The sequence below is a fragment of the Sturnira hondurensis genome, unplaced genomic scaffold, assembly GCF_014824575.4.
Source record: "Sturnira hondurensis isolate 20B ecotype Veracruz unplaced genomic scaffold, ASM1482457v3 Scaffold0014745, whole genome shotgun sequence".
In the NCBI taxonomy this organism is placed as follows: domain Eukaryota; kingdom Metazoa; phylum Chordata; class Mammalia; order Chiroptera; family Phyllostomidae; genus Sturnira; species Sturnira hondurensis.
Genome location: NW_028087376.1, coordinates 1,868,565 through 1,895,888, shown reverse-complemented (window position 1 = coordinate 1,895,888; position 27,324 = coordinate 1,868,565). Strand labels below are relative to the sequence as shown.

Sequence of the window (27,324 nt, the reverse complement as noted above, 5' to 3'; positions counted from 1 at the left end):
ACCTCTCAGACCACAGTGAAAACCACCACAATACCCAGACTTTTTAAGCAAACCCAATAAAAATATAATATTAAGACCCATGTGCTGAAAGTGGTTCATTTGCAAATAGCCTAGCTCATTTTAAAATGTTTTTCCTGGTAGACTTGAGCAATTTCTAAGAGTGATCATTTTAGAATGTCGAATATACTTGCACAGAGTGGGTAATGGACATGGAATATCATGAGCAATTATCTTATTTCCCTAGAGCCTTACCTACAAATGGTTATGCAGGCTCCCATATGCAGGAAATGAGAGATGTCTGGACACAAGTCCAAGTGTACAGACATTGGCTTGCCTGCCATTAGTAACTTTAGCTCCTGCTGCGCACTGCTTACTACGCGAGCATTAGCCTTCGCTACAGCTCCCTTGAGAAGGGGCTGTGGCCTCCATTACTCAAGGCCACGCTTGTAAGAGCTGAGATTCAAACACAGGGCTGTCAGGCTACTAAGCCCATATTTGTTAACCTGTTTTATTGAAAAGTATGATTTTAGATTAAAAGGAGAAAAAAATTAAGTCCTGATTAAGCTACCCGTCAATATGGAAATAGCTTGGTCCATTTTTAAATGGATCCATCTCTGCAGAGAAGGAGGACAGCATCTGATTCTAATGAGGCCTATCCTCTACAATGACTCACTTCTACGGTCACTTCTCTGCCAGGCACTGTAACTGGTCACACTGAGCCAGAGCAGTGTGCTGCAGATGAGCAGAGGCCAGCAGCTCCTGCAGCTATGGCTTCACATAGGGCACACCACACTCAGCCCCAGGTGCTGCATCTCAGGCCAGGTTCAAGAGCCTGCACCTCACTCTGTTTAATCACCTTTATGGATTTGTTGGGATTAGGTGCATTCATAGAGAAGTCTCGGAGTCCAGTGAGATGTATTAGGACTCTGCCCCCACCTGCAGTCCTGGTTTACAGAGATCAGTAGAAACAAATCAATATGAGTCATTAACAAGCACTTGATGAAACTGTAAAGATAGTGGTCTTGGACAACTATCTATGATTATCCTTCACGGGATTATGGGAAGCAGAGTCTGTATTCCCTGGGACTTCCTTGTCAACTTCCTGAGACATACCAGGCTTCTAGGTGCTTCTCTGTTTGATCTGTTTGATGCATAGCTGATTTTTTATGAAACCTGTTTTATGAAAGGCTGCCTTCCAGCCTATAATAGAAGTTTCCCCCAAACACCTAATTATAGCTGTCACCAAAAATCAAACTATAAAAGCAATTATGGGACACCAGTGTTCATTCATTTAACCCAGCAAGAAATACTTTATCAAACATCTTTAAACAGTCACAAAATAGTTTCTTTTTCAATCTGTTGGTTGGTGGTCTTAAAATATGAAATACCTCCCCTTCAGTCTACAGGGGTCACTCAGTGATCCTGTCTAGTGGCTGATTACTCTAGGGATTCAAATAAAACAAGGCTGCCTGAATGAAGATATGCTAAATCTCAAATCACTGATGCTCCCTAATGAGCATGGACAACTTTTCAGGGTGTTTTTCTAGAGCTTTGGCGATAAAAAGGGTTTGTATTCCATCCACACTTCCCCAAGACTTCCTTTCCCCCTAAAATCTTGTGTGATTTTAGGAGTCCCTCTCATCTGTGCAACTGTCAGGTGATGACAGGGAGAGAACAATGACACACCAGTCTGCATGTGGGGAGGGCACTCGGGCCCAAACGTCCCCTCATCCTACTGCCTTGCTCCAGTCTCACTCTGACGGGCTAAAACACAGATGCTTTTCTGCACAGTAAAATCCGTTATCTCTGGGAAGCAAAGGATTCTGCATTTCTCTTAGGTCTTCTCAATGCCCCGTCAAGAAAAAATGCCCTTCCCCACAGATTATAAGCAAAGATTGAGAAAAGAGACAAAGCAACACAGACAGTTATCACATAATGAGCACTGGGATGCTCCTCTGAACATACCAAGAAGGGGTTCATGGAATTACGGGAAAGAGGACAGGAAAGAAACGAGTCAGGTGGGACGGACAGCGAGGGAAGCATTGGTGCAAATAGCACTGAATGACAACCAACAGCCAGCTTGCGACTGTACCACCAGTGTTACTGCTACAATTGGAGGCAACATCAATGCCGATAAATGGGTTAAATGCAAAAACAGCCCAAGAATAAGTAACCAACTGCTTTGCAGCAACCCCGTCAACAATGGATAATCAGCAGAGTGGGCAGTGGGTCTAGGAGTTCCTGCTGAAATGGCAGCAGGAGCAGGACTGCGGGAAAAATCTGTGGAAATTCAGCAGCCGGCTTGGCTGGGCAGCCGTTTTGAGGAAAGGCGGCCACACTGGCAGCTCCACCTGCACACTGTTGGCAGCAGTGGTACTTGCTAATTAGGGCTCCTGATTTCAACTGGTTCTTATACGAAAAGGCTGTAACTATTCCCCTAAGTATTTTTTTAAACCAAATGAAATTTACTCTAAAGCCTCAAGGCTGCCTTGCACAGCCTGAGGTCACCGTGGCACTGCTGGCATGTAAAGGGGGCGGGAGAGGAAGACAGAAGAGGGGAGATGGCCAATAGGACAGGAAAGGTAGAACAGGAAGAGAGGATGTCCATAGCACGGTTTTACTGCCAGTGCAAAATACTGATGGTAAGGGGAAAAAATCTGTTACAGGTAATTGCCAAAGGAGAAACACTAGCTTATGTGTCATGCCAATGAAACAGGCGGGCACTTCCTTCTTTGAATTAGACCAAGATGATAAAAACAGACTGAATGGTGGAAGCCCACCATTCAGTTCAGAGTTTCTAAACCGAAACTCTCTTATATCTTCCTCTGCTTCCCCAATGCCAAAGGTGGGCTTTCAAAAGCTCTATGAAATTATACAAATTCTCCAAACGAAATCAGGTGAGCTCAAGGTTTACAACTGGTTTCTTCCCAAGAAACCCAGTACTGAGCTTCATTTTCAGAAGTCCATTCACGATCCTTAATGGGACCAGTATTCACCCGTCTGAAACTGTCGGGGAGGCAGTCGTTGGCACATGACTCCCGAGAATGGAAATTTACTGTTGCTGGTCCTGAAGCCCAGCCAGCTCGTCATTTCAGGTTCCTCAAAGCCAGGCAGGTGGCATTTTATTCTTGGGCCTTTGGGCAGAGACAGAATTAGTCAAGGAGAGCATTTGCACAGCGCACAGTACCGGGAAGTCGTTAATTGCTTGTATGGACCAACGTCGCCGGGCAGAGCGAGGAGACATCTGTGCGTGAAAACGTTACACCCAGGAGGAGGGAAGAAAAACACCAAGAAAATTAAAAGGGAAAAATATAGAATGAAATGAAAGCTTCCCATACATCTGACGGATTAAAAGGCACCATAACATACTGCAAAACTGGGATTGAAATGACTACCAAATCTGAATGTAAAACAGCGATAGGTGGATTCCCTCACCTCCCTCTCAACCCGTCACACTCCAAACCCAGCTCCAACGTCCTTGTTCTTCAGCCCAAAACACTTCTCAGGGTATAAGGAGGCTGACGCCCACACTGCTCTGACACAGGAACTGTGATCAGGGTCCGTGGTTCTCTAACGAGGATCAGGGCCACCGGGCAAGTGGAGTGACAGGGGATTGACAGTGGAGTGGGTATGCGTGAGAAGGGTCTCATTCCTGAGAAGGAAGAAGTTCTTCCGTACACTCAGTACCACACTGTTTTAGTGTGTGGCTAAAGGACATTGGAGAAACTGGAAATCTTGACCTTGGGATGGCAGGACTATTTTTAGAATGAAGCCATGGGGAAGCAAGAGCCCCAGAGAAATGCGGGGAAGAAGGAGCTATGGTGAAGGACTTAAGGTCACTCTTGCTAACAACGTGACAATTGGTATGAGACTGGGAACGCAGGCACTGTTTATGGAAATCAAGTTATTCTAGCAACTTCGAGACCTCCCCAGTTATTTATATTACAGCTATTTTAATAACATAAACTGAAGTAAATGTGGGAGGTTGCAAAATTTTGTAAATGTTGAACAGTGTGGTGATTGCAGGGATGGGTGGGTGTAGGGGAAAGGGGCTGTGGGGGGATAGATAGTAATGGAAAAATATAATTTAAAATTTTTAATTAAAAATGTTAAAATACAAAAAATCTCTCAATAAAAAACTTTAAAAAGAAAAAATTTTAAATGTTTATAGGGTAATGCCGAATGTTTCTCTGAAGTTCTGGGCCTTCCAATTCACCCTTAGAATAAGCAATACTTCATCAACTTTTAATAGTTAGTCCAGTTACCAAATGAATGCTAGCATCTCTCTGTTTCCTAACTTCCTATAAAAGGTGTCTCATGTTTTTAAAAAATTTTGGAAGCAACCATGGAATTACATCTGGAGAACATTTAGCTTAATATAATAACATAACCTAAGCAGGGCAGGTTAAAAACACAAAAACAAAAGCAAGAGACAATGATGCACAATGGCTCCACATTTTTTTTGTAACTGCCAAAATATGCTACAATACCGTCCTTGCTACACTTTCAGGCAGTTGTATTAGTTTCCTTTATGTTATTCAAAGATCTCAGGGATAGAGATCTAAGAGAGAATAGAGATGTGTAGGACAAAAATCTAGGCTGAAAATAAAGACATGGAAATTTAGTAAACTGGAATCATTTCCAGAACAAAAGTAATGAAAGTGGTATTATTTGACCTGTGAAACTAGACTCCTTAAGGCACAAAACCGTACCACCGTCCACAAGGAAGAGAAGAGGGCCTCTGTGCAGCGTCATGGCTGTGTGCCCTGCTTTAGTCCTCCCTCCTCACCCCATGCAAATGGGATGGGCATGAACAACTTCCAGGAGAGATGAATTTATTTCAAATTCATCACAAAATAACTGAATCGCTCATTTTAATGTTTTATTAGGTTGAACCAACTGAAACTTTTCTTTAAGACTGAGAATAGCTCTGGCTGGTGTAGCTCAGTGGATTGAGCACAGGCCTGTGAACCAAAGGACTGCAGTTCAATTCCCAGTCAGGGCACATGCTTGGTTCGCAGGCCAGTTCCCAGCATGGAACGAAGGAGAGGCAACCATACGTTGATATGTCTCTCCCTAACCCTTCCCCTCTAAAGGTAAATAAAATAAAGTAAATACTCTTCTTTTAAAAAAAAGACTGAGAATAGTCAAGTATCACCAATTTCATTTGATTTCACCTAAAAATTATTATGTCATCCATTGAAACGTGCCTTCTTTCCCCCAGGGCTTCTAGGGTTCTTGTAATGTTTTATTTCCTGGCCAGTATGATTGTTAATTCACTGAATTACATGCTTATGATTTGTGATCTTTCCTGTTTGTATGTTATATAGCCATATAAAAGTTTCATACAAAATTATAATAAAAGTGTCTCCCCCATTTTACTTCTCATTATCTGAAGTAAAACCTAAAGACCACTCTATGTCATTCTAGAGGGGGTCATAGCCCATTTTCTGCAGAGAAGCAGTACAGTGGGACCTACGCCAAACTGAAACACCACACTCCTTCCTGGGTCCCTCTTTGTGACTATGCTGTTTGCAGTGAAATAGGCCAGACCACCAAAACCATGCGGGTAGGAATTACAAACACTTCTGCATTAGGAGAAGTCCCAAGTTGGAACCTGAGTTATTTTGACTGAACATGGCCTCTACACATTGTCACAGAGTCAAAAGTGCTAGTCCAGGCATTGTGCCCAATCTGAATCCAAGCACAAGCGGCACATGACATGACTTAAGGGAATTCAGAACTGCCTCTTTGACTAAAAGATTTCCACAACCTGGCTGTGACACTAAAGAAAATCCCCAGTTACCCAACCATGAGTTTCTGTGGCTAGCATGCATGTCAACTAAAAAATGCCTTAGTTCCCACCAGTTTATCAAATCATCTAACCAGTTAGTGTCTAGCTGGCATTAAAGAAAATTTTTTTTTATTCCAAGAAGGTCTGTACAGCCAGAGGAGTGGAAGTCATTTCAGCAGAGATGTGTGGAAGGGACTATAGAAAGCTGGCCAGAAAGGCAATAAAAAAAATCACTGTCCATGTTTGACTGAATGATTTTGCCCAACTCTGATCCTGTCTTAAGCATCAGCTACTGCCACCCATTTCAGATGACAACGTCAGAGAGGGCAGATTATCAGTGTGAACCAAGAAGATTAGACAGTAAGTGCAAACAAAGTGAAGACATCTCCAACACTTACTAGAAACTGGTTTATTTAAACTAATTCAATTAAAAAATTTTAATGGAAGTCAATCCATCATTTCTTCATTAGTGGAGGAAAACAACAAAGAATCCCTAAGAAATGAGTTTGTGAGTAGCTCAAACCCCATGTCAGTTAAAAGCCCGTTTAAGCCAGACTCTCCATCTCATGAGAAAGGGTCTCAGAGTCCTTCCCACGCTGTGCCAACATCTCCACTGCTGTCACTAAAGGCTTCTGGCTCTTCATATGCTTGAGGGATGATGGGTTCTTTGAGAACCCAGGAGCGAAAGGACAGGTTCAGGTGATTTTTACATGAAATGGTTCATTCAAATGGGTACTTCAGTGTAGACTTAGGAAAATTATAAAACTTCTTAGAGACCAACTTTAAAATTTCTCACAGATATGAAGTTCCAAGTATATCAAGATCCTAAGCCTTCAGAAATACCCCTTAACTTGTTGATGAAGATCAGAATACCAAGGAAGACCTGAAGCTAAATTATTCTGTCTGAAAGCATGAGAATCAACTTAATGAATGGGAATGACAAAAACAGGGTTAAATGGAGAGAAGAGAAGACTCCGGATTATAAGAACTAACATTCCCCCCGACACACACACAAACAATTTACAGCAGTTAAAACCAATGAAAAGGCACCAAACAATGGTCTTTCTTTAACAAACTATTTATGAAAGTGAAAGGTGAGAGAAGACTACTAATTTAGCTGCTGAGCATGGCAGGCAGGAAGACAAAGAAGCATCAGGGAATGAATAAGAATCAAGGGCTGTGGCTCTGCTGCTTACCCGCTCCTTGTAGTAGAAGGAGCTGATGGAGACCTGCTCTTTCTCACTGCGAGTGGGGCTCCCACTGTATAAACGAAGGTTCCCAGGGGCCTCTGTGCGGATCTTCATTGGCGCAATCAAGCCAGTATGATAAGCAGACAAGGCCGAGAGAGATCTGTGGTTGAAAATGCAACATTATCCACACTGGCTTCAATCTCTCCACATTTCTAAGTAGTGCTGTTCTTAGTGCTTGATGAAACCAAGAAGAAAAGATGGATAAAATGGGGAAAAATGGAAACTTCAAAAAAGAACCAAAGAGAACTTTCAGAACTGAAAAACATTTTATCTGCAGAAGCAGAGAATGTTTCCCCGATTATATATACATACATAAAAAATTCAAAGGAATCTACAAACTACTAAAACTAGTACATGAGTTTACACACAAGGTCAAGCTACAAAAACCTACTGCATTTCTGTATATTAGAAGCAAACATTTGGAAAATACACATTTTAAAATTTTAATTTACAGTAGCATCAAAACACATCAAATACCTAGAAATAAATTTAATTTAAAAATATGCATTGAAAATACAAAATAAAAGATATTGCTGAGAGAAATTAAAGAAGACCCAAGACAACAGAAAAGTACTCCATGTTAGTGGACTGGAAAATTACATATTGTTTAGATCTCGATTTTCTCCAAACTGATCTACAGAGTCAAAACAATTCCAATCAAAATTTGAGCTTTATCATAGAAACCAATGAGCTGATCGCATCTTTTATAGAAATGTAAAGGACCTAGAATAGCCAACACAATCCTAAATAAAAACAATAAACTTGGAGGACTTAGACAGATTGGAAGACCTAGTATATAAAGCTACAGTAAGAGTAGTATTAGCATCAGAAGAGACCAACTGATTAAAGAAAAAAGATCCAGAAATAAATCCACAAACATGAGCAACTAATTTCCAACAAGCATAGCAACGCATAACGAGAAAGGAAAAATCTTTTCTGCAAATGGTGCTGGATCAGTGATACACCTCTTCTGAAGAAAAAGTAAACTTTGACTTCTGGCTCATATCAAAATTAATTTGAGATTAATTCTAGATTTTTAATAAGAAATTTAAAACTATAACCTTTTGAAAGGAAATACGGAAGAAGAGTTTCATGACCTTGGGGAAGGCAAATATTTTTTTTGACAGACCACAAAAGCATGAACCATAAGATTTAAAAACTTATGAATTGGATTTTATAAAAATTAAAAATGCTATTCATCAAAAATCACTAAGGAGAGAGAAAGACAAGCCACAGATTAAAAGAAAATCAATACATACACATAGCTAAGGACTCGACCAAAATGAAAAACTACCATAAATAAATAATAAACCCTGACTGGTGTGGCTCAGTGGACTGAGCATCAGCTAGTAAACCAAAAGGTCACGGTTTGATTCCCAGTCAGTGCACATGCCTGGGTTGCAGAGCAGTTCCCTGGTTGGGGGAGTGAGAGGCAACTGGCCGATGTTTCTCTCACACATGGATATTTCTCTCTCTCTCTTTCCCCCTCCCTTCCCCCCTCTAAAAATAAATAAATGAAATCTTTTTTAAAAACTTAAAATTAATGAATAATAAGAAATAGTCCAAAAAATGGGCAAAATAGTTGAACAGGCACATTTTCAAAAGACACCCAGATGCTCAGTCAGCACACAATCCTGGCGCAACACCACTAGTCATCATCACAGGCAATGCAAATTAAAGCCACAAGGAGATAACCCTATACACCTACCACAATGGCTAAAGTTAAAACAATTGAAAATACCAAGTTTTGGAGAGGATGTGGAGTCACCAAAACTCTAGAACACTGCTGGTGGAGTGTAAAATGGTACAATACACTGCTGGGCGCAGACTTGTGCTTGGCAATTCTAATAAAATTAAACATACAACTATCCTATGACCCAGGGATGTGACTCCTTAGGTACAGAAATTAATACACACATCCATAAAGGGACTTATATTTGTAGGTCCACAGAAAATATGTGTGTGAATAAACAAACTGTATTATTTTCATTCAATGAACCTATGGGTACCTGCGACAATGAGGATTAATTTCCAAAACGTGAAGTTGAGCAAAATAAGCCAGACATAAAATGGTACACGCTGGGTGGGGTTGAGGAAGAGGGCACACGAAATAAAAGATGGTAGAGGGATTAACCAAGGAACATTCATGCACAACAGGTGGACACGAACAACAATACGGGGACTGGCTTAGGGAGGGGAAAAGGTGGGGCTGGATAGAGGTGAGGACAGGGAAAAAGTGGGAACTATAACAGCTCAAACAATAAAAATAAAATCAAAATAGCACATGCTGCATAGCCTATTTAGATGAAATTCAAGCATAGGCAAAGTAAATGGCCATGATGGAAGACACAGTAGCAGTTTCCTCTGGGCAAAGTGACCAGGGAAGTTTCAGGGTGAAGGCAATACTCTGTGTCTTGATCTGGGTGCTTGGTCACCAAGATACACACTTCACAATTTTGTGCTATAAATTATAACTCAATAAAACACTGTTAGGCCCTGGCTGGTATAGCTCAGTGGATTGAGTACAGGCTGCAAACCAAAGGGTCAACAGTTCGATTGCCAGTCAGGGCACATGCCTGGGTTGCGGGCCAGGTCTCCAGTAGGGGCCACGTGAGAAGCAACCATACAATGTTCCCCTCCCTCTCTTTCTCCTTCCCTTCCCCTCTCTAAAATTAAGTAAACAAAATCTTTCAAAAAACACTGTTAGCATGAAAAACCTTCTAACAGGAACATTTTCCCCCCTGATCTAAAGTTCAGACATAAATATATATTTGTTTTCTTTGAGAGTGATTGTTTTCCAGTCCGATCTTTCAAATAAGGAGGCCAGTGTAATGTAAGGGGTGTCCAGCACTTAACTCCTAGTTCTTGCAGGGCCAAGGTCTCATCTGCCTGGGTTACTGCAGAGACTGACAAACTCCCAGGACAGCAGCGCTCATGCACTTGACTCAATCTCCTTTCTTGTTAGCTCAGCTATTCATTCGTAAGTGTCCTAAAATATCACACCAATACCTCCAGGTGTTTGTAGCAGGAGGGTTAGAAGTTATCATGGTCACCATATTGTAGAACAGGAAGTCTATGGTATATGACTCACCATATTTAAATTTTAAAAACCAGTACTATGAGGGATGCTGTGTGGGGGCGGTGAGGGGAACGGGGATATATGGGTACTTTCTACACTTCCCAGTCAATTTTATTATGAATGTAAAAGTGCTCTAAATAATAAAGTTTATTAAATTTTAAAAAATAAAACTTTACCATATGATCCAGCAATTCCACTCCTAGGTAATGCCCAAGAAAAACAAAAATGTGCATCTACACAAAAGCTCATATACAAATGTTCATAGCAGCATTATTCATAATACCCAAATAGTAGAAATAACCCAAATGTCCAGACTAATGAATGAATAAAATGTGATACATAGATATATGAATATGTGGCAAAAAATAAAGTACTGATACATGCTATAATATGTATGATCCTTAAAACATTATACTGGATAAAAGAAGCCAGCCACAAAGGACCACATCCTGTATGATTTCATTTATATGAAATGTCTGGAATGGGCACATTTATAGACCGAAAGTAGAACAGCGTGCGCTCGGGGCTGAAAGAATAGGGGATTTGGGGGGAGGAGTGACAGCTAAGGGACACAAAGCTCCTTTCTGGAATAATGAAAATGTTCTAGAATTTGCCTGTAGTGATGGCTGCACATATCTGTGAACTTACTAAAAGCCACTAAATTACACACTTTAAAGGGGTCAACTGGCCCTGGCTGGTGTAGCTCAGTGGATTGAGCGTTGACCTATGAACCAAAGGATTGCAGTTCAGTTCCCAGTCAGGGCACATGCCTGGGTTGCAGGCCAGTTCCCGGCAGGGGATGCTTGAGAGGCAATCATGCATTGATATTTCTCTCCCTCTCTCCCTCCCTTCCCCTCTAAAGATAAAGAAATAAAATCTTTTAAAAAATAAATAAGATAAAAATAAAATAAATACATGGGTCAATTGTATACTCTGTGAATTACATATCAATAAGACTATTAATAAAAACTTTTTTCAAAAAGTAGTAATAAGAAGAAATGCAGTTACTCGTTTAATCTTCAAAGTAAAGGAGGTAGGTGCCATTATCATCCCTAATTATTGTTGAGGAAAATCAAGCACAGTCCTCAGGTCATAAAACTACAGAGATGCCCTGGCCAGGTGGGTCAGCTGGTTGGAGTGTCATCCTGTACACCAAAAGGCCATGCGTTTCATTCTCAGTCAGGGCACATACCTAGGTTGTGGGTTCAGTCCCCAGTCAGGGTGCGCACAGGAGGCAACCAATTGATGTTTCTCTCTCACGCTAATATTTCCCTCTCTCCCTCTCTCTAAAGTCTATATTCCCACTGGCTACACTAGATTGCCTCTCAAAAAAAAGAAGAAAAGTAATGAAGACTAAACAGAAAACACACACATTAATCTATTAACAGTGGCTTTCCCTGGGATGAGTTTGAAAAAAAAAAAACTTTCTTATTTCATTTAAAACTCCCTTATTGTTTAGGTTTTTCCCACATACGACCCACATAGTTAAAAAGAATGTGAACACACTGCAGTCAGCAGTGGCATGTTACTGTTGGGGGCTCCAGACGATCACTTACTATTTTCTTCATTGTATTTAATGCTCAACTAATACTTTAGCAACAGGGGAAAGCACATGAAAAATAAACTTGCCTTATTTTGACAGCTTTTATCAAGCTATTCCTTCTAGTGGTTTGGTCATAACTTCACAGTAGAAAGCTTAGTTGCAACTTAATGAATCTTATCTTTTCCAAATAAATCTAAGAGGTATTTAGTAAAATACCTAATACTTAAAGACAAAATAAGTTGTCCAAAGACAAACTCAGTGGTCATTCCCAGGTGTCCATCCGCTTTATGAATGAATATAGCTTACATCTGCATCCCCAGACTCACCTCGGAGTAGGTTCTGTCGGAGACACTGCTCGATGCATCGTCACAGGCCTTGTGAAATACACCAGGTACCCTGACAAAGAAGACATCACATGTGCACATGGTCAGTGAGCTAGATGTGGGGTATCCTAAGGCAGCACTGGTCAATCTTTTGTCTATTTCAATATACCTGAAGGACAGACACATTTCTGTGAGGTGCAGAGGCCCATGACTGCAGCCATACTTAACAAGGACAAAGGTCAGAATCTCCAGGACCCAGGAGAGATGGGATGTATGGGGTGTGAAGGGTCTTCACAAGCACTTTACATCCCCCAGCTAGGGGGCCTGTTCCCTCCTGAGAATCAGGACTCTGAGTAAGACTCAGATTCTCACTTATCAAGACAGTAATTCTGGCAAACATTCACTGGACATGTTCACAGACACCAGCTGGTGCTGAACCATGTAACACTACTGCACAAGTCTTTTGAGTCCTCAGGAAATAAAAAATGAAGAAAAATTGTTCTCTCTCAAAACCTAGAATCAGAGTCCTGGCTGGTGTGGCTCAGTGGACTGAGTGTGGCCTGTGAACCAAAGGGTCACCAGTTCAATCCCAGTCAGGGCACATGCCAGGGCACACGCACTCAGGGGCGTGCGAGAGGCAAACAATATCTTTTGCATGTTGAAGTTTCTCTCCCTTTCCTTCTCCCTCCCTTCCCCACTCTCTAAAAATGAATAAATAAAATCTTCTCTAAACAGTCTAGAATCAGAGAACCACAAAGAGACCAACCTGCTCCACAGAACCTGGCCCCCGAAGTCCTAGGAAAGGGAATATTGGCATCCTGGTATGACCCATAGGCAGTGGTTACCCGGGCAAACGTGGGTAAGGGCGGTGTGACAGAGTTTGGGAGTGCAAAGGGGTTGCTGGAAGCACTGTCTTCTTGATTCTGAAATTTAAAAATCAACAGACTAAAAACCACAACCTGTCTCAGAGCTGAATTACAAAATAAACAAACTGACTCCCATTATCACAAACCAGAGTGCCCAGGAGCTAACGGAGGAAGAGACAAAACAAAACACCAAAGCCTAGGCTGGCATAAGAACCTCACCACGAAAGACTCAAGACAGGAGACGAGCTGGCGCAGGCAGGGCTCCAGACAACTCTGGTTGCGTTTCACTTTCTGTAGGGAGGTGTCTTTCAGAATCTGGAAAAGGCACAAAACCAGGTCAAGAACAGCAAACATGCTTTCTCCTGATTCACTTCTACTCTTCGAAGCAGTCAGAAGCACTGAAGACACCGGCAGACTGGAACACGGCCATGCCTGAGGCTTCCCAAACATCCTACTTTCCACCTCCAGAGGCTCAGAGGGGAGGTTCGATTCTGAGTCCACTTCGAGAAGCCCCTTTCCCAGCCAGGGCAGGCACACACGCTGGTTCTGAGAGGGCACAGTGCTAGCAATGGAATGAATACTCTGTTTGTAGTGACTTCCACTCCCTTCCTCCTCCCCTGCTCCGTGAGAAACCTCAGTACCGTAGAAGTAACACCCTCTGGGCCGAACTGCAAAGTGCTCTGAGTGACACATACTCATATAAGCCGAGGGAGCAGACTTCACATCAGTGAAAGGAGTAATGTATCCTTTTCTCGGTTGCTTAACAATACAAACCCCACCCTTTTAAGGCACATGCTGTACATACAAATTGACATACACATATGAAGACAGACATGCAGATTGGACACATGCTGCCCAACACGGACATCATCACTCGCATGGGCACGCCGAGCCTGCGAGCTGTCGGGACTGAGGTGTGCTGTTAAGTGTGAAATTCACACCAATGTGGAAGACTTCATAAAAAAGTGTATACTCTCTCAATAATGTTAATTTTCATGTTGATTGCATGTTGATACACTAATACTTTGGGTATATTAGATTAAGTAAAAATACTATTGAAATTAACCTCCTACTTAAAAAATTTTCTGTGTGGCTACTAGAAATTTTGAAATTACATGTGGCATGCATTATATTTCTATTAGATAGCACTGAATTCAACTTTTAAACATTTAAAAAATTTATTTATTTTTATCCTTACCTGAGGACATGCTTATTGATTTTAGAGAGGGGAAGGGAGGGAGAGAGGGAGAGTAACATCAATAAGAGAGAGAAACATGGATCGGTTGCCTCTGGTACACCCAGCTGGTGTCTGAGCCTACAGCCTAAGCATGTGCCGTGACTGGGCCGAGACCTTCCGGGTTATGGGACGATGCTTCAATCAACTGAGCCAACTCCAACCTGCCAAATCCTACTTTAAAGACACTCCTAATCCTACCATTTTTATAACCAAAAGAAAAATCTGGTTTTTGTATATCTAAACAAGACAATGAAATACTCAAATTCCAAATACAAAATGTCAAACACCACAAAACCTGAATATTTAGCATTTCAGAGATTCTTACGATAGCTGAAAAATTTCTTGGCTACATAACTAGGTACAGTGCCAGACGTATAGTTGAAATTCCAGGGGGAACACTCTGTAAAGTGTGTGACTGTATAACCATTATGCTATATACCTGAAACTAAAAACAACATTGAATGTAAAATTTAATTGAAAAATAAAATAAAAATTTTATTGCAGATCATACTCCAAGAAGATAAAGTGCATACGAGACAAATCAGGCCAAAGGTGAACAGCTTCCAGGCGAACTTGGTTTTGTCAGGACATCTCAGTTACTTCACTCAAGATGCTACTCGCAATTAAGAGGGTGTGTCATCCCCAGCTATGGGGCTTTCTCCGGAATTCTGCCTGGTGCACTCTGCATGAACTGACAAGTTGGCTTTCTGAACCTGCAGGGTACAGACCAGATGCTGGGCTGCACCTTCTCCACTCAGCACTGCCATCCTTTCACACACTCAGGGTCCCTTGAGGCTAGCATTATCTCTTTTTATGGGCTGGATTTTTTAAAATGACCTTATGCTTTTTTCCCCCTGATTATAAAATATCTTTTCTACCCCCAGCCAGTGTGGCTGAGTGGACGGAGCACAGTCCCATAACCAAGAGGTTGTGGGTTTGATTCCTGGTCAGGGCATACACCTGGGTTGCAGGTTTATTCCTGGTCCAGATAAAGGCATGTGTGACCCCCAGTCCGAAGTGTACAATCCCCCATCCCAGCATGGATCCCTGGTATGGGAGCGTATGAAGGCAACCAATCAATGCTTCTCTCTCACTGTTTTTCTCTCTCCCTTCCTCTCTATCTCCCTCTCTCTCTCTAAAAAAAGCAAATGAAAATATCCTCAGGTGAGGATAAAAATAATAATAATAAAATAACTTTTATCTTCAGAATACGCTTTGCATGTTGTTTCCAGGTAAATGAAATTGTATTACAAGGCTCTTAACCTGGGATTGATATTTAGTTTTAATGAGATCTCTGAACAGTTTGTATACAATTATAGAACTGCATATCATTCATATCTAATATTTCCAAAATTATGTGCAACATTGTGCAGATGTTTCTGGGAAGGGTCCATAGTTTTCACTAGACATTCAAAGAGTGCCCATGACCCAAAAAGGTCAAATGCTCTAATGTGTTCCACACAAAATGAACAGCAAGTGTTAACACTGCAGTGTGTCAGGACTTCCAGATCTTATCTAACAGCGTTTTCGTTCGACTCTGCTACTCTACTCAGGTACTCATGCTCACGAGCAGAGCTCTCTCACAAACAGCAAGGAGAGTAAGCAAATGAGGATCCCCACCTTTAGTAGCTTGGCCTTCATCGTGGATGTGATGGTGGTGGGATGGATAAACTGGAAGGAAGGGGCGGCATTGTTTGGGTACTGTGCGGGGAACTTGACCAGCACCTTGACATGATGGTTGCCACAGTGCACAGACACCGTGCAGCTCCTGTCCGCTGCGTCCATCTGCAAAGGACAAATCGACAACCATTCTGGAGACGTGCCGGAAAGGGTCTTCAGATACAAATGGATTTAAATTCACTAATGAATGCTCTTAGTTCCTGAAATCTCCAAAGATGAAAGCGGAATCTCTAAAAACAAATTAATTTAGAAGATTTGGATGACTCATTAATTTCAGCACTGATTTATTTTCCTCTTTTTAAAAATTCATTTATTTTTTTATTATGTTTTTCCTATTTCCATTTCTTGTCCCATATCCTTTGCCACTGCCACCCAGCCCCCACAGCACCAAATTAGTAAGTTCAAAAAATTATGACTTAAAGCTTCATCCTGAAGTTGTGAGGTAGACTGAAACATATTATTTTGAAAAAGAAAAAGAAAGCAAGAAGTTAAACACCTGACTCGATTTAAAAAGAACTCCTTGGAAAATCCACAGAAATAGCTGGATTAGTGGCTGCCGGGGCTGGAGAGAGTGGAGGGTGGGGAACAGCTGCGAAAGGACATAGGGTTTCCTCTGGGATGATGAAGATGCTCTGGAATTAGACAGTGGTGGTAACTGCACACCTTGTGAATGCACTGAGAACCACTAAACTATACACTTTAAAAGGGTAAATTATAGTACATGAATTATATCACAGTAATTTTTTAAAAGCACTCCAGGGAAAGGGATCAAGGTTTCCTTCTTAAACTAGATCGCCAGATACCTGCACTATTTTCACTGGGACAAGGGTATATAAACTGGGTTGATGTAGATAACCAATTAATCTAAGAATCCTTTATCTCTTTCGATTTCTTGTGCTGCCAACTAGAGAAGACACACACGGCACAGTGAAAAGAGCCACATGTGTGGCAAATCTGGAGACCTGGGTCCAAATGTTACCTCCTCCACCAAACAGCTGCTGACACTGGACAAGTCATTTCACCTTGTAGTGTCTCCACGTCCTCATCAGTAAAGTGGGGGTAAAAAACACTTATTGAAGAGTTGTTTTAAAGGCCGAATGAGATGATTTGTAAGTGTACATATCTACAACTACTGTTCATTGAATCTGGGCAAAAGAAAAAATAATTGAGTTTTCAAACTCCTTTATAGAGAGAGAGAGACAATTCTCCAAAGCAAAGAATTTCAATATCTGCCCAAAAGGAAAAGAGTAAACCTCTCCATGTGTGAAATGAACAAAGAGGTTTGGCCACTTACTACCGATTCTTACTATGAATCTAAATCATCAAAGACATAATCAGCTTCAAGGGAAGATTGGACAACAAAGCACAAAAAGCCCCGATGAGCCAGGAGGCTTGGCTTCCAAACTCAGCCCTGCCATTAACTTCACCAGTCCCCTGCCAAATCACTAAGCCCTCCTGGATCTAAGTATCTTCATATACAGTAAAAGGGGGTGTTGGAGCATCTGAGATTTAAAGACACATGCCCATCAGTTAATCCTTTAGTTCATCTTACGAGAAAGTAATATGGTTAGAAAAAAAATCTGCATTTGTAAAACATCAGTTGCTTTAGAAAATCTAAAAATAAAAAAATAAAGAGAGACTTCTCTGTTAGAGAAGCAAAGCTATTTGCTAGCCGAAATCATAGCTGAAATAGTCCCTTCTCCCAACAACTGCCACCCACACAACCCACACATTAAGCTTGGAGTACCTCCACGTTGACATTCCGGATCTGTACATTGATCAGGGAGAACTCCTGCTGCAGAGTCTGAGGCAGTCCTGGTTGATCGGATTTCTTCTCTTCCAGAAGACTGCTCAGGGGGTCTTCCTTTAAGACTAGCAAGAGAGAGGGGTTCAATTGTTGGCAAGCATCTTTAATACTGAGTCAGAGAGCAGCTCTCAGGTATCTCCTACAGCTCTGAACTGCGTAGAGGGCGCCGCCTCCAGAACATCAGTGTGACCAATTACCTTCTTCCTCTCCGTGGCTTGAGCTGTGCTGGTGCTCTGTGTCTTGAGTGTGAAGGATCTTCTCTGGTTCCGGCAGAAGAGAGATGCCCTCAATGAACTCATCAACACCATCTAGTATGTCATTCGCACAAAGCTGCAACAAAGGGTAGAAGACCTAGGTCTAGAGAAGCCAGTGGAAACGATTATCACATGTGGTTAGAGTTCTGACTTAAAAATGGGAATCGCAAAGGATAGATTCATCAGACAAAAACTGATACAATCAATACAGCTTTCACCCATCGCCAACTCTCTCTGGTTAAATATACAGAAGAATAGACTCTGTTATTCTACCCTGGAATTTTTTATCCTGTTCATCATTTATGCAAGCCTCAGAAAACATTATTTTAAATTCTAAGCCTTGCTGGAGTTATTCAGTGAACCCCAAAAATATCATAACCTTCAGAGCATTTAGAGCAAATGGTACTTCTTGGAGCAAATAAATTTAAAAGGCAATAGGGTGAGGATAATCGACCAAAATGCTCACGAATGGCTTCACACTAAGCAGGGCAAATTTGCAAATTCGTATGAAGTGCAAATTTTACCCAGCATTTTCTATCCATTCTATACAGACTGCTGTGGGGAAGGCAATACAAGTGACTCATGGGTCCTGCCTTCAGAAAAGCAGCCACCAAATGAGAAGACAGACCTGGATATGAGGCAGAGCAAAGCAGTTCATACCAGGTACCCTGTGGTTCATAAAACAGATACTACCCACAGGGCAAAAACTGGAAAAGGCTTCATAGAACAGGTGTCACTGATGGACACAGAAGGCTCTAAACACTGGGTGAACTTCCCAGCCCATTTAGAACACAAAGAAATGAAGCCCACAGGTCATTTGCTCCATATGCTACCCACAGTGTCTTACACCAGAACACAAGAAGAAAAGACATTCAGGTTTTTCAGCCCTTAAGTGCTGAATACTGAAGTTGGCTCTTGAAGACCTCAAAGCCTTAGTGTGGCATGCACAAGCCACTGGGCCAACCGGCAAGTATGTATTAAATACCTATCCAGTATCCTCTAACTTCCACAAATACCACATTCTGTATTTTTTTAAGGCTGCACTGTATCCAGTTACATTCCTCCACAACAGCAATGAATACATACCCTCTGCATCTGAGAATCCACCCGCCACATTCTCAAGGTCTGATCTCGGGACCATGTAACCAGTTGGTAGTCCTTGGACCCTAGAAATCACCAAATAAAAATCCTGGAAATTTTTCTGGATTCAACACCAATTTTGCTGCCAGTTGCAATGGAGTGAGAGTTACTCATTCATCCATCCATTCAACAAATATTTATTGAATATATATGCCAGGCACTGTTCTAGCCACTAGGAGTATAGCAGGGATACAATAATCTCTGTCTTTATAGATCTCGCATTCCAATTGTAGAAAGAAACAAAGAAATAAATATATAATAAAATTTCTGGTGACAGTGTTATTATAAAAAAACAGCATAAGACTGATGGGGGAGCTATTTTTAGACAGGACTCCCTGAGGAAGTCACATGTGAGCAGAACCTTAAATGAAGTGAAATAATAACTGGCTGATTAGCAGGTGAAGAGTGATGCTGGGGTTTAATATCACATTAAACTTTCACCTCCCCAAATGTTCTTTCATATGCTCCAGAGGAGCCGGGGATGAATACCATTTTTGTAAAATGAATTGTTTTAAATGCATCACGACATCTGTTTAAAGTAATTTTTGGTAAAAAGATGCATGCATCTCCTTGTAAAATAAATCTTTAATGTTCTGAGCTGACCAAATTATATTTTCACATATCAGGTCTGGTCAAAGGGACGTTATTCTGAAAGGCTCAGAGTGCTTTATGAAGGATCAGGACATGTCAGGTAATTATCTAGAATCTCCACGCATCTTCAGGAAGTAAAGAATTTAGAACCAATTTCACCCAATTCCCTCTCCCTCCTCCCACCCCCAATCCCCTCATTTTACAGATGGGAAACTGAGGAAACAGAGACCATGGTCTATCCAAGGTAAACGGGGTGAATGAGGGACAAAAGTCCCTTTCCTTCTCTGTCATTGCCTTCAGTCAGCGTTTTACCATGCCCCTGTGCAAACCAAGCAAGACAGAAATGACTCTGAGCTACTGCCTGTTACGAGTTCCACCATCTAGACTCAGGTTCATGGCAACAATTTTCTCATTGCCCATCTGGCCTCTTTTCATGTCCCTGACTTTGAAGAAAAGTTGCACCTAAGTCCTTTCTAAACCCAACGCCTCTACTTGTGCCTTTGCCCAATCCCCTCTCATTCCCAACGGCCCTTGCTGTGCCACATACTCCCTTCCCGCTGTCTTCTCCCTGCCTTCAAACAGAGAGGGCAACAGCCTCTGCCAGTCGGCCCAGCCTACTCCTTGCCTCTGGAGGCTCCTTCATTCACAAAACCAGTCCTGCTGCCTCTGTTAAGCTACTTACAATCTAGCTTCTATCCTCAATCTGGCTTTGGAACTCCTCTCTTAATGGTTTTGTGGCTTCCCCTGTGCACAATTAAGGGCCATTCCCGATTCTGCATGTTAATCCTTCAGCAATACCTGAAGCCAAGGGCTGCCACCTCCCTCACGAGGCTCCCTCTTCCCTTGGCCACAACGTTCTGATTCCCTTCCACCACCCTGTGAGCTCCTGCACCACAGTGAGAACCAAAGTCAAAGCTTTAGGCGGTCCAGTAAAAACAAAGAAGATATGGCCATAAACATAAAAAGTAAAATACAAGAATACATGAAGGATGATTACATTCACAAAGGTTAAAAAACAAGCAAACCTAAACAATTTTGAGGAATGCAAAAATGGGTGGTAAAGCTAAAAAGATAAAAATAAATCACTACACAATAAGCATTAGGGTAGTGTTTACTTCTGGAGAAGGAGAGGGGACTGTAATCAGAAAGCTTTTGGAGTTCCAACAATGTTCTTTTTCCTGACCTTGGCTGTGGTTACAGAGATTTTCACATTATAATTTTCTTTTAATTCTATGTGTTTTATGCAATTTTCTAGATGGATGATGTATTTCACAATAAAAAGGAATTTAATAAAACACCTATAACTTGTACTCAAAACTTCACTACTGGCTAGACAGTCCCAATTTCCACAATTCATCCCACTGGCATATAGATACAGATAACTGAAAATTGGTTACTAAACACTTTATTTCTATCCAAAGCTACAGTCCAACCTCTCCCTGCCAGACAGTGGGCAACAACATCATCTGTCCACTAGGGCAAAATGCACGAGAGTAAGTTGAAAGACAAAGTCAAGCATGCAAACTAATGGGGTAAAGACCAAGTAGACTCATGTTTCTAGAAGCAAGAGAGATTACAGAAATAAAGAAAGGAAAACTAAGAGGATGATCAAGAGTCCTTTCAAAAAACAACCCTGGGTGCCAACAATTTAAAAAAAAAAGACTTAATGGCTATTGTTAAAAAAAAATCTTGGAAGAGGTTTGTGAGCGTCACAAACAAGCTAGGGTAAGAAGATAGCTGCTCTAAGCCCAGGTCTACCAGAGACCTCTCCTGGACTCTGGACAAGTCACACCACTCCACTGCCTGGCTTTCCTACAATATGGAAAGACGAAGAAATAGACTTCTGTAAAACATTTAGAGAGCATAGCAGGAAGATCTCAAGAAAAGAGAGGCTGCAACTAAAACCATAAGGTGAGCTGGTGGAGAAACTGAAGCAGGGGGCTTTCTAACTCCCACTGGACTTCTGACCCGGCATTAGTGAGGGCTGGCTGATTAAGCTGCAATAACAAACAACCCCACATCTCAGTAGCTTTACAGCGAGGATTTCATGCTCACTCTGTATCTCTACCATCTACCTCATCCTCACTCCTGACCAGAGCATTTCCGCCTGGAGTTTCACCAGCTGCCACAGCAGAGGCAAGAGAGCATGTAATTGCACACTGGCTGTTAATACTTCAACCCAGAAGAGACCACATGATGTTTCATGTTTCATGTTCAAAGCATGTCATTTGACCATGAAAGAAAGATAGATAGATAGATAGATAGATAGAAAGAAAGAAAGAAAGAAAGAAAGAAAGAAAGAAAGAAAGAAAGAAAGAAAAGTCTATCTTCAAGGAAATGGGAGGTAATATACTACAATGTATCTGTGATGAGACCAGGACTACGTGGTGAGCAGTGATGACCTCTGGTCTCCCCTGCCAACAGAGTGCCAAAGGGCTACTGCTAGAAGCTTCTGAGGGTAGTGACCCCAGAGTGTTCAGCCCTAGAAATGATCCAACAGCAAGTCTATCAATTCTGTATAAACCAGTTCCACATGGGGGAAAGACTACACTGTACCTAAGAGAAGAGGAAACTCAGAAGAATCACAGCCCACACACCCCTTTATTCACCTGTGATTAAAGGCAGCAGACCCTTGATTCTCTCATTCCTAAAACCCAGCCCTGTTTTGACGCCCTCCACACTGGATCACAGAGCCAGCCCTCACCGAGCGCTGCTGAACAGGGCTCAGAAGGACATCAGCTGGCGGTCCTAGCTCGCACTCACCTTCCTTCTGCTTCCTCCACTGGAACTCCAGAACCACATCATCGTGCCCCACAAAGGTATGGACCGGGCTGTTCAAGTCAAAGATATTCCACAAGAGAAGACTGTTCTCCCTCCGCAGCTGGGGAACCATCACGGTCACTAATCCATTGCTGAAAGGCTGTGGCAAGAAAGGGAAAAGCAGATGATTATTCCAGGGAATACTGTGTCAGTAACTAAGTTGGAATTCTTTCCTAGAACAAACTGGATGATGGAAGGAAGGTCCCAATCCAAATGGGGAAAATTTTTTCCAATTACCAAAAATTGACAGACAAAAGTCAGACAAAAAGACAAATACTGTGCTGTGTCACTTACACGTAGAATCTAAAAAAGCTGAACTCAGCGCTGGCGGAGCAGAGCTCAAGCACTTAGAGCACTGTCCTGACCTGCCAAGGTTGCAGCAGGTTCAATTCCCGTCAGGGCACACACAAAAATCAACCAAGTGATGCACAAATGTGTGGGACAACAAATTGATGATGTTTCTCTCTCTCTCTCCCTCTCCCTCCCTCCCTCCTCTCTTTTTCTAAAATGGATAAATAAAAAAAATTTTTTTAAAGTTGAACTCATAGAAACAGCAAGTGGAATAGCAGTTAGCAGGGCTGAGGGGTGAGAAAGAAGAGGGGATGTTAGCAAGAGGGTACAAACTTCCAGTTACATGATCAAGTTCAGGGGCTCTAATGCACAGTATAGTGACTAAACACACCAACATTGTATTATATACCTGAAAGTGATGAGGAACAGAGGAGCCGGGGATGAATACCATTTTTGTAAAATGAATTGTTTTAAATGCATCACGACCTCTGTTTAAAGTAATTTTTGGTAAAAAGATGCATGCATCTCCTTGTAAAATAATGATGTGATAGAGGTGTTAGCTAATGCTAAGGCAGTGGTTGTTTTGATCAACATATATATTTGGAACTTACACAACGCCACATGTCAATCATAGCTTGGGAAAGCTGGGGGGAAAAATTAAGTGGCATTGCTGGGCCCCGAACCCAGGTCTTCTGAATCTAAAGCCAAAGCTCTTCCCACCGCAACCCACTGACCCCAAGCCCTCAGCCCTCTGCTTCCATCTCGCCCTCCTCCCTTGCTGTTAGGGACCACCCTCACACCGCCTAGCTTCCCAGTTTAGCTATGATTAGCAATGCTAGTACAGGTTCCTACCCAACATTCCAAGGGCAAATTTTTAACTACAAATAGATAACACCTTTTATGCCACCATGACCACCTTTGGTCCCACCCCTAAATCAAGAAAGAAAGAGAAAACAGCCTCATAAAGTAGGTTAGAAATGGCCCTTGGACCCTTGAGCCTAGATGGAAGTCCCCCAGCATGAGACGGGGTCACACTCACAGTGTATCTGGCCTTCCAGACAGGCACCTGGCAAGGGAGAATACTGAGGTATTTCCGAGGCTGGCGGTAATCCCAGAACTGGAAGAAAGAAAGCAGGATAATTGTGAAATAAATGTCATCAAAAAGCTCAACCGCTGCCCTGACTGGTGTGGCTCCCTCAGTTTGATGGGCATCATTCCACAAGGCAAAAGGTCACCAGTCTGATTCCCAGTCGGGGCACGTGTCTGGGTTCAGGTTTGGTTTCCAGGTAGGGTACATACAAGAACTAGCTGATCAATGTTTCTCTCTCACATCGATGCTTCTCTCCCTCCTTCCCCCTCTCTCTATAAATAAATAAATAAAATCTATTAAAAAATAAACTCAACTATTGAAATAAGAACTCAATGTGTTTTGTCCTCTTAGGCAGGGGTCCCCAAGCCCTTGTCCGCAGACCGGTACCAGTCTGTGACCTGTTAGGAACTGGGCCATACAGCAGGAGGTGAGTGGCGGGTGAGTGAGCTAAGGAACAGGTCCCTGGTACCAAAGAGTTTGGGGAGCGCTGCCCTAAAGGTGCATTTCAGCAGAGCATTTTAGTTAGCCACCAGGCCTTAGTACTGTGACAGAGACAAAGAAAAGCTCCATCTCCCATCGATAAACTTTACAGGAGAACTTCTGGACTTCAAGAGGACCACCCTTGGGGCAGCTCCCTGCCAGTCTGCTGTTCAACAAGATTCTAGCTGAAAGGTGAGAGTGACATGTTTTCAACCTGTATCACTTTTACACCAAGTAGGGTAATTTAACCAATAACAACAGCTGAAATGTACTGACTACTTACTGCACTTCAGACAAATGTTTAGAGTTTAAAGTTTTTTATCCCATTAAATCATTACAGCAATCCTATAACGGGTGTTATGAATCTTTTTTGCAAGTGGAGAAGCTAAATTACTAAACCACGTAATTTTCCCAAGGTCACACAGGAAAAAGGTGGCTATGTGACAGCCTGCATGCCCACCAACCCATTCCCACACACACACTCATTCACCCACTCCTACATGAAAGTTGTAGAACTTGAAGTTGCAGTTACACAAAGGTGAGCCAGGTACAACTCTACCTTAGAGGTGCCTATGCTCTCAATGCAGAGATAAATACACTTAGAGTTCGAGTACTTGTCATGAAAGCCCAAGGTGGCAGAGCACTGAAGGCAGGAGGGCCAAGGCTGGAACTCTGAACTATTAAGGTATTAAGAAATTGTTTTCACCCTGGCTGGTGAGCTCAGTTGGTTAGAGCATCACCCCTGAGTGCCAAGCTATGGGTTTTGGGCACATACAATCCATGGTCAGGACACATACAAGAATCAACCAATGGCCCTGGCTGGTGTAGCTCAGTGGACTGAGCACAGGCCTGTGAACCACACGATTGCAGTTCAACTCCCAGTCAGGGTACATGCCTGGGTTGCAGGCCAGTTCCCAGCAGGAGATGCACGACAGGCAACCATACATTGATATTTCTCTCCCTCTCTCCTTCCCTTACCCTCTAAAGATAAATAAAATCTTTTTAAAAATATTTTATTTATTTTATTTTTTTAAGGGAAGGAGAAAGAGGGAGAGAGAAACATCAATGTGTGGTTGCCTCTCATGTGTCCCCTACTATGGACCTGGCCTGCAACCCAGGCATGTGCCCTCACTGGGAATCAAACCAGCGACCCTTTGCTTCACAGGCCCGTGCTCAATCCACTGAGCCAGGGCAGATAAATAAAATCTTTTTAAAAAATCAAACAATGAATGCATCAATAAGTGGAACAAATCAATTTCCCTCTCTCTCAAATCGAGTTTTTAAAAATTATTTTCAAAAACATTGCCCTGGTTGGCATGGTTCAGTGGACTGAGCACGGGCTTACAGACTGAAAGGTTGCCGGTTCGATTCCCAGTCAGGGTGCATGCCTGGGTTGTGGGCCAGGTCGCCAGTTGGGAGCACATGACAGGCAACTGATCAATGTATCTCTGTTGCACATTGATGTTTCTCTCCCTCCCTTCCCCCATCTCTAAATTTGGAAAAGTTTGGTAGTTTCTTTAAAAGTTAAACACACACCTACTCCAAGACCCAGCAATCCCACTCCTACACATTTGTCCAAGAAAACAGAAAATTTCTACTCATGAAAAAGTCTACACATGCATGGTTACAGCAGCTCTATTCACAACCACCAAACACTGGAAACAGCCCAAATGTCACCCAGCGGGTCAACAGATAGGTAATAAAGTGTAGTATAAAAGGTATAAGAACCACTGATTCTTAAGATGACTTGGACAAATCTTAAAGATGCTAGGCTGAATGAAAAAAGTCAACCTCAAAAAGCTACATACTGCACAATCCCACTTTAATGACATTCTCAAAAGAACAAAAACTACAGAGATGGAGAACAGACCATGGTTGGCAGAAGTCAGGGTTGGGGGAGAGAGCGACTATAAAGGGTGGCATGCGATAATTCTGGTTCATCTGACAACTCCTTTTTGCCAAATTCAGGTCCCATGTTCAAAGTTAAAAAATTGTTAAAAGATGTCTTTTCCCTCTATATTACTTTTGGGTTTCCCAGATGGCTACAGGGTAAACTGTAACTTGCTCCTTCAACTTACAAAAGAAGGGAAATGAGAAATAATTAGGTATGCTTGGCACTCTCCAGATTTTTAATTAGTTCATTACAATGCTTTCCTACTATCAAGTCCATATGTGAAAAACTAGCAAATAAAAGCGAAGTTCAACCTCCCCTAGTTAATTATCTACAAGTACAGTAGTATTACTGTGAATGCATTTCAGTTGTTGACTTTTCAGGTTAGAAAGAAGTACATCTATGGTCATTTACAAAGACTGGCATGACAATTGGCAAAAATTAATCCTTAGTTTTTAAAGGTTAGGGGAATGGGGACAAAACCAAATCCAAAACAAACAAAAAAACACTTCTGGCACATAAATGTAAATTGCAATCCTAGGAGATTTATACACCTCAAAACAGAAGCTAACTTCTAAGCCGTAGTATAGGATTCTATATAACCAGACCAAAAGGTACGTGTCTATTTTAATAAAACAAAGCAGTAAATTAATGATGCTGAATCACAAAATTGCTAAGCAAATCTCTGTGGTCCAATCTCTTGTCCTTCCAGGCACAGACCTGACCACAAGGAGGAATGTAGAGCAAGGCTGACTCTGGGCCCTGCATCCTTTTGGACACGGAGGCACATCACATCTGCCCCCCGCCCCATCAAAAGAAACACAAACAGCAAGAAACACTACACTCTGAAATAAACCAAAAATAATAGGGTCTCCAAAACCTTCAACATTCCCTGTAAGTTAGAGACTCTAATGAAACAACTCTCTTCCTGGCTTCTGCAATGCTGATGTCTGAAGATGTCATAATTTTGCCAACACAATAATCATGTGGAGAAAACTGCTGGTTTCCCACCCCCAAGAGACTAATGGTAAACTTGGTAACCTTAACAAGTCTGTGGGCTTTTCTCCTTTACATACATATCTGTTGTGGGGTTTGGGGGGATTTTTTTGTTTTTGTTTTGTTTTTTTGCTGAGCCAGTCCTTCTGAAATCTGACTTCCTGGCAACTGCTTTGCCAGTAAACATCTTTT

General features: G+C 42.0%; 1 protein-coding gene across 4 annotated transcripts in view; it reads right to left on the bottom strand.

Moving 5' to 3' along the window:
• The window catches only part of WDR59 (WD repeat domain 59), a 78,523-nt gene that overhangs the window by 16,603 nt on the left and 34,596 nt on the right, over positions 1–27,324 (bottom strand). For 2 of the 4 annotated variants that reach the window (XM_037063624.1, XM_037063625.1), the window contains exons 9-18: positions 23,715–23,792; positions 22,328–22,484; positions 18,920–18,999; positions 17,777–17,909; positions 17,520–17,644; positions 15,713–15,877; positions 13,075–13,170; positions 12,756–12,912; positions 11,993–12,062; positions 6,991–7,144 (exon numbers count right to left, since the gene is read on the bottom strand). In XM_037063624.1, the coding sequence (XP_036919519.1) occupies positions 6,991–7,144; positions 11,993–12,062; positions 12,756–12,912; positions 13,075–13,170; positions 15,713–15,877; positions 17,520–17,644; positions 17,777–17,909; positions 18,920–18,999; positions 22,328–22,484; positions 23,715–23,792 (1,215 nt within the window). Of the gene's footprint in view, positions 1–3,187; positions 3,245–6,990; positions 7,145–11,992; positions 12,063–12,755; positions 12,913–13,074; positions 13,171–15,712; positions 15,878–17,519; positions 17,645–17,776; positions 17,910–18,919; positions 19,000–22,327; positions 22,485–23,714; positions 23,793–27,324 lie in introns of all 4 variants that reach the window. The other 2 variants (XM_037063628.1, XM_037063626.1) reach the window with 2 other exon arrangements.